This window comes from Eulemur rufifrons, chromosome 1 (assembly GCF_041146395.1).
Source record: "Eulemur rufifrons isolate Redbay chromosome 1, OSU_ERuf_1, whole genome shotgun sequence".
Lineage (NCBI taxonomy): Eukaryota > Metazoa > Chordata > Mammalia > Primates > Lemuridae > Eulemur > Eulemur rufifrons.
The window spans coordinates 14,256,075-14,269,610 of NC_090983.1; the positions used below are offsets into that span (position 1 = coordinate 14,256,075).

General features: G+C 38.4%; 1 protein-coding gene across 1 annotated transcript in view; it reads left to right on the forward strand.

Annotated features, from left to right (window-relative positions):
- The window catches only part of FARSB (phenylalanyl-tRNA synthetase subunit beta), a 65,264-nt gene extending 51,986 nt beyond the window's left edge, over positions 1 to 13,278 (forward strand). The window contains exon 17 of the mRNA XM_069466881.1: positions 13,000 to 13,278. Coding sequence (XP_069322982.1) covers positions 13,000 to 13,151 — 152 coding nt within the window. The 3' untranslated portion in view covers positions 13,152 to 13,278. The remainder of the gene's footprint in view (positions 1 to 12,999) is intronic.
- The last annotated feature ends 258 nt before the right edge of the window (positions 13,279 to 13,536 follow it).

Consider the following 13,536-nt stretch of genomic DNA (forward strand, 5'->3'; position numbering starts at 1 on the left):
TTGAGCTCAGGAGTTCGAGACCAGCCTGAGCAAGAGCGAGACCCCATCTCTACTAAAAATAGAAAGAAATTATATGGACAGCTAAAAATATATATAGAAAAAATTAGCCGGGCATGGTGGTGCATGCCTGTAGTCCCAGCTACTCGGGAGGCTGAGGCAGTAGGATCGCTTGAGCCCAGGAGTTTGAGGTTGCTGTGAGCTAGGCTGATGCCACGGCACTCACTCTAGCCGGGGCAACAGAGTGAGACTCTGTCTCAAAAAAAAAAAAAAAAAAAAAAAGAATTGTAATATTTTAAAGTTTGAAAATTTTTATATCTATGAAATATCCAAGATTTATGAATTTGAGAAGCTGTGGTACAACTTCTTTATGCTCATGAACAGCCATGATACGTATTTCAATACAGGATATATTTCAGTATATCTAACTGGCTTTCTTTAGGAAAGGGCAGCATATCTGCTTTCACTGCCACTGTCACCATCATTGCCCACATCAGTCTTCCTGGAGTCCTGGGTACACACCTAAATCTGGGTGCTTTTTTCTCAGGATGCTTTCTGTAAGAGCCATCAAGCTAAAGAGAATTAGTGTCATTATAAATAATGGTTCCTCATTTCTCGTAGGGATTTCTAGGTCTATTTTGATTATCTAATGACAAATCTGATTACCTTTTTTTTTTTTTTTTTTTTTTAATGGTTAAAGAAATCAAGGCCTAGAGAAGTGGCTTGTCAAAATAAGTCAGTAACAAAACTGGTATTAGTTCTTCATCTAATATAAATATGCACACATACATACATACCACAACTAAGGAACAAAAGTGTTTTCCTAAGGCTCCTAAGTAAATCTGTAAACACAGGAATTTGGTAGCTGGGACATATTTAGCTATATCATTTCTTCAGATTTATTGTTATTTTATATATAGGTTTTACTGCTAAGAAAAGGACTTCAGGGTGAAAGGTAGAGCAGAAACAGATTAAGAACTACCGTTTCCTGCCATTCTTGATTACTGAGTTGTCTTCTATTACTCTGGCATATGGTTTACTTTTTAATAATTAAAAATCCCTAGTGGCTTTGCAATTATAACTGAGCTAAGTCTGTTCACTAGAGATTCTTACTAATGTCAGTTACATTGGCGGTTATACCTAGTTTCTTTCTGTCCTTTTTAATGTAGCTACCAAGCTTCCTTTTGTGCTGCTTTGTTTGATGGTAGAGATGAGTGGAACAGAACTGGGTTCCCGTTTGAGAAACTTGGCCCTGTGCATTGTAAGAGAAATCTGGAAACTCATTTGGTGGATCACTTCATTGAGCCTATGGAGTTGTTTTGACATTGGACTGTAACCTTGCTTACTATGTAGGTAGCAGCCCTCTGCAGCATGTGGAATATCTGCAGAAACACTCATAAAGCCTGTGAGTGCAGCCAGAGTGAAAGCTGTGGTCACCTAGTCTTACATATTTTTCATTTGCCGAGCACCCTTGTAATAAAGACCATAAAGTGAGATAGAATGTCCAGTTGATGATAGAGTAAGGTCAATGTTGAGTGGGGGAAAAAAGAACTGTTAACTTTGTAGCAAACTGCAGAGTTTTTTAAGGGTTTCAAAAGGGTTGAACTCTGAATGGTTTAGTGGTATTTGATCAGATTATTATAGCATATGTATGTGCTTTTTTTCAGGCTTCTTCCCCTTCATTTTTGTGGTTTGTTGCAAACTAAATTATGTATGTTAAGATGCATTTATCCTTTTCAAAAACCACTTCTGGGCAAGGAAAATTCTCAACATTTTTGTGTTTAGAAGCTATATGGTTGCTGGGCAAATTAGTGGCAAAAATAATTTCTTGTAGAATGTAGTGGGCTTTATGTGTGATCGGCTGCACTGAGCTGAGTGTGTGGTTTTTCCCTGTCTAGCTTGTTACCTGTTTCACTTTTGATTATTTATAATTCTACAGAAAACTTCAGTTTAACTTGATACAAGATCCCTGGTATTGAAACAAAAGTTTTAGAACTTTAGTTTTGACAATTCTAGTTTTCATGCTGCTCAGAATTCATTTTGTGAAATGAGAAATAACCTTGTAAGTAATATGCACATTTAATCCCACACCATATGTACACACAGTGGTTATTTAGGTACCTTCTGCTACAGTAACACGTAATGATTGTTGGCTTGACCCGTAGGTCATGACCTTTTCCCCCTTTCAGGACACCTGTGAAAGATTTCAGATGCTAAAAAATATGGGTGAAATTGTGATATTTCCCTGGTTGTCACACTGTTTTTAGTGTAATATGAGCTTGGAAATATATGAGAAAAACATCTATTGAACAACTTGTTGAAGCAAAAGTGTTCAATTTATGGTTTGATTTATACACAATGTTTTGGACTATCATAAAGGGGGATCTGTGTAGCACATCTACATTTAGTTATCATCAAAGGGATTGAGGCATCAAGCTAAAAAAAGGCGTTTGGAAGTTTTTAAGCTTATGACCTTATTGCTCTGTGTAAAAACAGTTTTTATTCCTCTGGTTCTCTACTTTTTTGTGTTTGAAGCAAGCTTTCAAACACTACCATTTTTGTTAGCTGCTTTGAAGGAATTAAAAGACTCAAAGCAATATTAAACAAATGAGCAGTAACCACCACATAGTTGTGGAACAAGATGGGCCACAGTGTTTATAAAAGCTTCAACAATTATCATACGATGTGCTTAGCCCTGTCTTGTTTTTATTGTTCTTGCCTTACTCTCTTTTATGCACAAGGCAAAGTTCTTTGCACTCATGTTCACTTAACTCTTTTGGGGGCGGGGGGGGGGGTATTTTGGTACCTATCTGACATTTTAGTACTCACAGCAAATTGGGGTACTCTATATAGCAAGTCACATATTGAATGGCTTGGTCAGCTCAGTATTTCATCTGATACTTGTGTTTCTCAACTTTTTAAAAAAAAAATTCTCTCTCCCCTAAGAACCTTCCCTAAGTTGTCCCTTCATAAATTTTTAATTCCACAGATATACTATGTATCTATTATGTACTGTATGTATAGCTGTGCTGTGTGCATAAGAAGAACAAGTATAAAGTTTACTTTTTAAAAATTCAATGCAGGGTTAACAATGACTAAACAAGATTTTTCTTTTCTTTTTTTTTTTTTTGAGACAGAGTTTCACTCTGTTGTCCTGAGTAGAGTGCCTATGCTAAACAAAATTTTTTAAGTTAAAGGTTAAATTTAAAAATGACTAACATGTAACTTTATAGTTATACCTGCTGGATAACTTTTAATGTTATTTATTTATAAAAATTGTCGTATATCAAATTATATATACCAAAAAGCAATTTATATAAATATGTAGTAACAATAATCAAAAATTTAAATCATTCAAAACTTCTTCAGCAAAAGTAAAACAATTGAAAACATAAATTAATTTCTTAATTTTTAGTGAATTTAACTTTTCCCTGATATCAGAAAATAAGTTTTAACTAATTGGTAGTCAGTTATTGTCAACATTTTTAGTACTTGACATACTAATGATGTGTTAAATAACTTTTTGAATTATTAATAAATAATAAAACATAAACTATTTTTTTTTAATTCTCAAAGCCTTAGCCACATGCACACACAGGCTCTCAGGATCAAACATAACATCCACAAGGCCATCCAATGGCAGCCCCTAGGCATGTGCAGGGCACCTCTCAATGTGACTTTGAGATTCAACCATCGGTAGAGTCCTCCAGTCACAGTCATCTATTGCCGTAGTTTCGTAGCACTCTTCCTGCATATATTTACTGTGTCTTCCGTATCACTGCTGTGTGTGTGATACCCAAGAAAAATCAATGAGAGGAACTGAATACTAAGGAGTAAGAGTTTTCTCAACAGGGGCTCAGCTTTGGAGGGACCCAAACCATTGCAATATGTAAGATTTTTTGATATCCTATTTTCTTCTCCAAGAACCAGTTTTCACCCTTGTTGACAATGCATGCTATAACAGAATAAATACTCTGGAGTTATGGTAGTCTCTTATCTGTAGGCTACATGTTCCAAGACCCCCAGTGGATGCTTGAAACCACAGATAGTACTGAACCCTATATATATTATGTTTTTTCAGTCTGATAAACAAGACAGCTAGCATCCCGGACAAAGGGATGATTCATATCCTAGGCATGATGAAGTTGGGACAGCGTGAGATTTCATCACACTACTCAGAATAGTGTGCAATTTAAAACTTTTGTTTATTTTTTTCTATTTAATATTTTGAGACCATGGTGAGCTGCAGAAAGCAAAATTGCAGATGTGGGAGACTACTGTATTTAAATTCAACCATATGTGCAGAGCAAAAAAAGAGAGAAAGGTATTTTTATTTAGCACATTATACTTCCCTTTTTTCCTGCCAGTTTCTTCACCTGTAAAATGGGAATGATAATGTCTGCCCTGTCTGCACAGTAGGAATTTTGGGAGAGGTAGTTGCAAGAATTTGTGAAAGCATTTTGGAATGGATAAATCCCTCTTCAGAGTAAACTTGAAGTAGATATTAGGTCTGCCCTCTGAAAAGCAACATGGGGATAAAAGAGTTGCAGAAGAAGACCTGGGTTCTAATCTCAACTCTGCTGTTACCTGGTATGGTTTTCTTAACCTGTTTTGTATCTATTTTATCACGTGTCAACTAAGGGAGTAGATAGGATTGCATCCAAGGTCATTTCCAGTTTTAAGATTCTGCAGGAATTTAAATTCAGAAGCAATTTCTGCCACAAGTTCTAATGTATCGGCTCTTTTTCTTTGCCTTTTTAGATGATGTGTCTGTAGTGCTTATTTGTCTGCCAGTGTAATTCCAGCATTGTTTCAAGAATCTGAAATTTATTCTTTAAAAGTGCCTGTGTTATATGGGATTTTTAAAAAGTATAGTTATGTTTTCCATGAGGCTCTAGGTGTTGTATTATGTTGTGTTAATATTGTAGAGCATACCTGGGTATGTCCTAAGGTTAGAGATGATGAAACAGTCTTTCTTTTTTCCTCTTAAGTTTTGTTTATTTATTTAATTTTAAACCAGAAGAAGTTTGCAAACATGAAATGGGCAGCTTGACCAAGAGCTTAAAAACATTATGCTATAGGCCTTATGTTCCTATCGGCCACACACAAGGAGGTGCCAGTTCAGTGGCCCGTGTTCACCTTTCGCTTGCTCCCTTGCCTCTACTGTTGCTTGCCTTGGGCAAGTCTCCTAATCTCCTTGTGCTTCACTTTTTCCCATCTGTAACTTGCCTGTGCCGTAAAGGGTTAGGCCTGGGCTGCACTGGGACTGGTTCACTGCTTTTACTGGGATGAGCAGATGAGTAGAAAGCAGGATTCTGCGTTTTTACAATTTCATTATTCTTTCTTTTTCTTTTCCACACCCTACGTGTCAACTGAAATCTTACTGTGAAACTAAAACATCTATCTAGTTACATGTTTGAAGTTAGGTTTGCTCCAAGTTAGCTAAAGGTCTCAACTGAGTAAGTTGACTGTGAAATTATGGATACAATCTTATATTCTCAACATTTCAATTATTTAATAAGCCCCACCATAGTCTCATTATTATTATTATTTCATTATAATTGTGGAGTAAGTAAATTGTTCCTATTTGATTTGAGAAATAGTTCCCTTAACCATTTGTCATGTGAAGGAGTGGAAAAAGAACCATTTGTTGGCCCAGTAAGGCAGAATGATATGTACCTTTTATTTTTGAAGTTGATTCTAAATATTTCCTAAAGTGTTTAAGAAATGTGAAAATTTGGGGGGAAATGTGAATGATTTGGGGAGTGTCAGACAAATGTAGGATGATGGCATTTTTTAAGAATAGGAGTTTTCAAAACAGACCGACAGTGAGGGTATTTTTAACCTAGAGTTAAATGTCCTTTGGTTTTACACAAGTTAATTTGAGACTGATTTAAAATTGCAATTAGATGGATCACCTTGAAGCTCTTCCAACATTCCTGACCTCCTTCAGGTTTGTGAAATATGAGTATATGTGTATATGAGAGGCTCATAGTTAAGATCAGACTTTAAAATAGATCTCAATGTTTCTCTCACATTTGCTATTTAATCACTTAGTGTTCACCCTGCTAATTAACAAAATTTTTCATAAGAAATGTTAAAAAGTGACAACCATGGAAATAAATGATAAATTCCTCTGTACAAAGTAAGACTGGGAAATTCTGGAATTACGATTTTAAATATTTAGTCATAAGGAGATTGTGGTAATTTTAAAAAGATGGTTCTTTATTGCAGACATTTCTCCATTAATTAGAGGACTAGGTAGTCTGGGCTTTGCTGATTTCCTTTTTAAGAATAAGGTCCCACAGGATCCTGTCCTTATTTGTAATACAGAGTTTGCTGTGCCCTGTCTTGATAGAATGTTGCTGACACACGGGCCCCTCTCTGAGTTCCATGCTGTGGGGTTAAGTAGGTACTAGTTCTTCTCTCACGTCCAGTTTTCTTCACTTTAAGAGTTAATGATGTCTGCAGGTGTGTTGGGATTAGCACTGTTAAGTTGTGTAAGGGGTTTTTCTTTCTTTGATCTTCAGAAAAGGATGAAAGATGGCCATTAAACTCAAGGGATTAGGTCCCTACTCTTTACAGACTTTAGGTACCATAAATATTTCACTTCAAATGCAAAGTGAAGAATTGTATACATCTGGGGGAAATGGGTGTTTTATATTACCAGTTAGAAATTATTCAGTCTCCACTTACAAATTAAATGGCCTTTGTAGAGACGTTTTCTATGAACTGAGTGTACTAGGATTGGAAAAAAATGTTTTTGTGTTTATATCTCGGTAGTGATATTTTTCCTCCTCATATTACTAAGCCTTTTTCTTTCATTTTATAAGTTAATGTCTCACCTGTCTTGCACCCTTTTCTCCCTTGGTTTCTCCCCTCTTTATGTTATTTCATTGGTGCCCTCAAAAAACTGCTGGTTCTAAAACTTTGAGAAAAACTACCCTTAAGAATGATACCATGTTCACATGTATGGTATAAATGTGTTTCAGTTTTATAGGCCCTGTGTTCTCTCTTTTTCTTCAATTCAGCATCATTTAGAAAAGGAAGGTAATGTTCATGAGCTGATGATATTCTCAGAAAACTGGTGGGAAACCAGGAGAAAGTTCCTCCATAGGAAATTAGGGTTTCAGCCCCATTCCACTCTTTGCCTTGTCACTCACCTTGTCAATTTTACTCTGGAATGGAACACTGGGGATTTTTTTTTTTTTTTTTGGGTCCTTTGCTGGGAGGGGAAGGGTGACGGTAGATTCCAGTCCTGGAGTCAGCCTGTTAAATGATTATTCCTTCCCTCAATCCATATTACATAATCAGTAATTTAAAACAGATTTTAAAGTACATTCAGTTGACCCAAGGGCTTGCAGCATCTATATAATTCTGCATTTTATAGTTCCTAACTGAATTTAGGGGGTTAAAAAAGCTCCCAGTGATAGTGTCTGTTATTTGCTATGACATATGTGATATATGGAAATTCCTTTTCCAGTGTTCCCTGCTCCCCTTTTTATTTTGTTCTTTTTGTAGAAAATCTGGGCAGTAAAGCACCAGATTGCAAGCATTTATAACATATTGTTTGAACCCCAAAACATGTATCAGTAATGTAAAGAAAGGGAAAACTAAAATTGTGTGAGTAGATGATTTTTTATAGATGGGCAAAATAGAATGAGTTGAATATAGCCAGTAAGGAATTCAGAGCCCCATGCTTGATAATACCACCTGATGTTTTCAGATGTGGAGGTGGTCTGCTCAATTACCTCCTTAAGTTTCTACTTCCGATGCTTTGTAAATTATAGAGATGAATCTATATGTAAAGCTTACCCAAATTTGGGGCCTATAATATTACTCTAAAAAAAGGATTGGGCAAAAAGAAACTGTGAAAGGTGTTTGGCAACGAGCAAGAAAGGGAGCTCACAAACACTTTGATGGTCAATTAGCCAGAAAACACGCTAACGACTGGGTGCCAGGCTGGATTGTGGGCCCAGGAATTACCCCCAAGGTCCTCAGAGGGATCGGGCCATTGGAGCACAGAGACAATTACAGACCTCAAGGAGATGCTACTACAAAGGCTTTTAATTAAGGGACTTACTTACACCCCACTAAGTTTTGGAAATTAAATTCTTATTTGTGCTTAACTGATTTTTCTTTTGTCTGGGCTTCCACATGTATTTCAACAGAGAACACTATTTTCCCAAAATCTGTTTCACGTTGGAAGCCATTTTACTGTGATGAATACCAGCAAAGCTGAGATTTAATCATTGTAAGGAACTAGGTGGAAAAGTGGGCTGTGAGAGGCTTTTTGCTGGAGAGCATTTTTGGCGCGGGTTGAAAATTATAGTATTTATGCATCTTGAAACACCAGTAAGCCAGGAACTCTGGGCTTAAATACATGAATAAGAGAAACTAATGTACTTTATAGAATTTAAATTTTAGAATTCCCATTCACAAGGCAATATAATTTTCTTTGAATTGGCAGCTTATGTCTCTAGACATAGCATGCTGCTCTTCCTTCAAAACTGTGTTTTTGTTTGTTTATTGATACAATAAAAGCAGCCTTTGGCTACCATCCTGGCCTGATTTTTCATAAGCCTAGACCCATGTTTTGTTCCATTCAGATGTGACTTCTTTTATTTCTGGAAATATTCTGATTTAAGATGCACCAGGTTGGGCACAGTGGCTCACGCCTGTAATCCTAGCACTTATAAGGAGGCTGAGGCGGGAGGATTGCTTGAGCTCAGCAGTTCGAGACCAGCCTGAGCAAGAGTAATGCCCCATCTATACTAAAAATAGAAAAATTAGCTGAGTGTGGTGGCATACATCTGTAGTCCCAGCAACAGGGAGGCTGAGGCAGGAGGAATGCCTGAGCCCAGGAGTTTGAAGTTGTAGTAAGTATGATGATGCCACTACGCTCTACCCAGGGTGACAGAGCGAGAACCTGCTCAAAAAAAAAAAAAAAAAAGCATCCCTTCCAACTAGAGCATTATGATCGCATTGACCGCCTGAGTTACTGAGCTCACTGCCCTCCTTCTAGAAGCCGACAGTGGAGTTGCTCTCTCTTCTTTGAACTCTGGGGCCTAATTGTTGCCTAAGTTGGGTGTGTCCCCTTTGTTTTGTTAGTGAAGCAATTATTCTCTCTTCTGTCCTTTGAAGTGATTCACTTTTGCCTGCAAAGTTTGGTTTGAACCATAAAGGTTTTTAAAAAGTACTAAGAAATGCTTGTGTAATTTTAAATTTTCCTTTAGGCTGGTACGGTGGCTCACATCTATACTAAGTCTGACAGAATTGGAAAGTTTGGTCTAAGATTTAAAAACATTACTATAGTCTGGGTGCAGTGGCTCAGGCCTGTCATTCTAGCACACTGGGAGACTGGGGCAAGAGGATCACTTGAGGTCAGGAGTTTGAGACCAGCCTGAGGAAGAGGGAGACCCCATCTCTACCAAAAATGGAAGAAAATTAGCCGGGTGTGGTGGCACGTGCTTATAGTCCCAGCTACTTAGGAGGCTGAGGCAGGAGGATAACTTGAGCCCAGGAGTTTGAGGTTGCTGTGAGCTATGATGACCCTACTGTACTCTAGCTCTGTTGATCAAGGCCCTGTCTCAAAGTAAAAAAAAAAAAAATTCCTTCAGTATTTCTAGTTTACATGTAGCATCAGTCAGGTCGCACATATTTTAGGTTCTCTCTGTGCACCGCTTGATAATTTGAAGGCTCTTTTGTGTGCCTCTCAATTTGTGTATGTGTATGTGGAGGACAGAACTCCAGCCTTGCTGAATGGTGGAACCAATAAGAAAATAATAAGAAGTGTTTATATCATCATCTGACCTTGTTAAACAAAAATGATAAAAATAGCAGGAAAAGTTAAAATTGTCATCACAGGTTAAAATGTACAGTTTTCAGCAAAGTGGAGTTCATATAGAAATCCCATTTATTGGGCTTAATTTTTACATAGAGGTGGGTCGGGAGGATTACCATTGGATGGAAGGGCAGCAGGCTCCACTAGGGTGCAGTGAAAGCCTTCTGACCTAGGAGCAGTTTGGGATGACTCGGATGGGTCCATGTTCTCGAGCAAAAACTTTTGATTTAGAATACTTGTGTACTTGGATATGTTTTAAGTAAAGCAAAATGTGAATTTCAGTTCTCTTGGCTTTTCTTTGGAAAGAGGGAAAACTGTATCTAGTAATATAAATATTTTTATTTGACCACATACCTTGGTGGCTAATGAACTAAAGCAAAGTTTGATCCAAACTTCTGGGGAGAGGTAGAGCTGGCAACTAAAGAATATCACTGAATTTTGCTAAAAAGTACTGATTCAAAAAGTTGTTTTATGAAATAAAAATTCTAAGCTCCTATCTCTTAGTCTTTATTTTGCTAACATTGTCAGAACCGGCACATCTGGCTTAGATTCTAAAATAGTTTGGTTATATGTATCCCTGAAAACGAATCCAGTCAAATTGGAATTGAAGATGGAAGGGAGGACTTTGATGCAGTGAGGATTCTTCAACATAGCAAGGTTATCAGGGAAGATCCTGAACATTGCCTTTCTGAGTGGGCTTTAAAAATAGATTGATTTTTTTTTTTTTTTTTCCAGATAGTGTAGGTGTATTCAGATATAGTTCTGTATGCAGGGGTGCTGGAGTGATGGAATAAATGGTTCTAGGCAGTCCTTCCAGTTCTGTGATTCATGACTATACTGCTTACCGTCAACACTTTATACATACAAACTTCACTTATTCGTCATCTGAAGATTTTTCTTTTTGGGGGTCAGGGAAGGATAGTTTTGTCTTTTAAGTTAGGTTTTCATTTTGATAGAATTAAAATGCACCATCTTTATCAGATTTAGTAATATTCATATCAAGTTAAGACTTTATATTATCAATCCAGTTGGTTTCGGCCGGGCGCGGTGGCTCATACCTGTAATCCTAGCACTCTGGGAGGCCGAGGTGGGTGGATTGTTTGAGCTCAGCAGTTTGAGACCAGCCTGAGCAAGAGCGAGACCCCGTCTCTACTAAAAATAGAAAGAAATTATATGGACAGCTAAAAAAATATATAGAAAAATTAGCCGGGCATGGTGGCACATGCCTGTAGTCCCAGCTACTCGGGAGGCTGAGGCAGGAGGATCGCTTGAGCCCAGGAATTTGAGGTTACTGTGAGCTAGGCTGATGCCATAGCACTCTAGCCAGGGCAACAGAGTGATACTCTGTCTCAAAAAAAAAAAAAAAAAATCCAGTTGGTTTCTGCATTGTTTTATTTGATTCCCCTCCCTACCTGTCCCCAAGTGTGGGTTAGTGCAAAGAGCCAAATAGTCAAATGCAGTTCATTAAAATTCTTGCTTTAATAGACAGTGAAGCAGAATTGTTTAGTTTGGAGGGATGTGAAAAACAGGCCACCTTATATTTCAACCAGGTTGCTTTAGAATTATTTAAGAATGGAAATTAAGGCCGGGCGCGGTGGCTCACGCCTGTAATCCTAGCACTCTGGGAGGCCGAGGTGGGCGGATCGTTTGAGCTCAGGAGTTCGAGACCAGCCTGAGCAGGAGCGAGACCCCATCTCTACTAAAAATAGAAAGAAATTATATGGACAGGTAAAAATATATATAGAAAAAATTAGCCGGGCATGATGGTGCATTCCTGTAGTCCCAGCTACTCGGGAGGCTGAGACAGGAGGATCCCTTGAGCTCAGGAGTTTGAGGTTGCTGTGAGCTAGGCTGACGCCACGGCACTCACTCTAGCCTGGGCAACAGAGTGAGACTCTGTCTCAAAAAAAAAAAAAAAAAAAAAAGAATGGAAATTAAAAATGTTTTTCAGGTCTTTCTCCACAAATAAAAACAAACATCCTTCTGTGCTGATCAGGAAATACATGTAATTGTCCTATGTCTCCATGGTACTAACTTGACAGTAGCAGGTTCCCCTCCCCTCCAACCTAATTCTGCATTTCTTAATGATGCTGACCTTGGAGCCATTAGTAGAGATGCAGCAGTTTACCCTTTCATAAATAATGCACTCACTCTGAAGTGCAGGCTGGAGGCTGTGGCCCTGCTCGGCTGGATATTTATAGTTCATGCTAGTAAACATTTCGGTTGAATCCGTCAGCAGCTGCAGGCCTGATTCCTTTTCAAGTTAGTAGTGAGAGAAATGGATCAGCATATTTTTAAACCTCAGTAGAGTACACAGTACTGATAAACTCCTGCGGCATTGGTAACTTAGTGAATATACTGTAGGCCTATACATTTGTTTGTTTTTAAGTTCTTTAAACCTCAAGGGCTGGCACTGATTTGGTAAGCCGTATCAGTGCATTGGCACACAGATGAAGAGAGAACTTTCTGCTGTTTTGAAGTAAATCAGGGATCAACCCAGACTTGTTTTGGGCTTGCCTGTGCTATGGTTTTACAGTGGATGCTCCAAAACTGCTTGGAAAGCTCTTTTCAGACGGGAACATGGGTCACATTCTGGTAGCAGGGCCTGTAATCAGACATGCGGTTCCCTGGAGCCTGCCGACGACACTGCAGCTCGGGCTTCTCTGTGTAATAAGGTGGAAAGGAGTGACGTTGTGCAGAGCAAATGAGTTCAGTGCAGACTTCTTATCCAGCAAGCATCGCCATGGAAAAACCTGTTTCAAAACAGGTTCTTCCCATGCAAGTTAGTCAGTTTTATGTTTCATTTTTTCCCCTTTGTCTTTTTTAGGATCAGTTCCAAATGTGGGCAGAGTTCCCCTAAGACTTCAACTGACTGCTCCTTCAGCCTCCTTTATTTCATCATTCCTGCTCAGACCTCTGTGATCAAAAATACAGGGCCCTTAATTTTACATTGCCTCTCATTTTTTTCTTGCAAGAGTTCTTGGTATAATAGCAAACACTTCTTTTAAATACTAGAAAGTATAAGGAAGCACTCTGTTTTCATAGCCCGTGGTTTAAAGAATAGTTATTTTTAAAGTAGACTAGCAGGCTTTTAGCGTTAAATGTCTGTTGACATTTTTGCCAGAAGAAACATTGATTTTTCTCTCTCTCTTTTTCAGGCCCTACTTTCTTCCCTGGGCGATGTGCTGAGATCTTTGCCAGGGGTCAAAGCGTCGGGAAGCTGGGGGTCCTTCATCCTGATGTTATCACCAAATTTGAGCTGACCATGCCCTGCTCTTCTCTGGAAATCAATATCGAGCCCTTTTTGTGAAGATGGGTCTCTGTTGTGTGATTCTCTTCCCAAGTGTCCCTTTCTCCTTCCCTTGTGTCCTTTAGTCCTCCACAGGGAACATCCATTTGTGCTTTAATGTTTAATAAAGTAGAAAGTACTGTTTGGCTCTGTGGGTAGTTACCACCTTTTCCCCACATTAGGCCAGCTTGTGCAATATATAAATGTGGTATCCGCGTGTGAAGTTGCATTGTTGGGTAAAAGCCCAGTGGAGTACCAGAGAAATGCACTAGCAGAGTGCCGGGCCAGTTCTGAGCGTCAGAAATGCTCCTCAGATATCACAGCGTCACACTGTAACGGATTACTCTCCCATAACAGGATCCCATTCTTTCCTTTATTGATAAAACAAGATAATTAATTAGTGTGC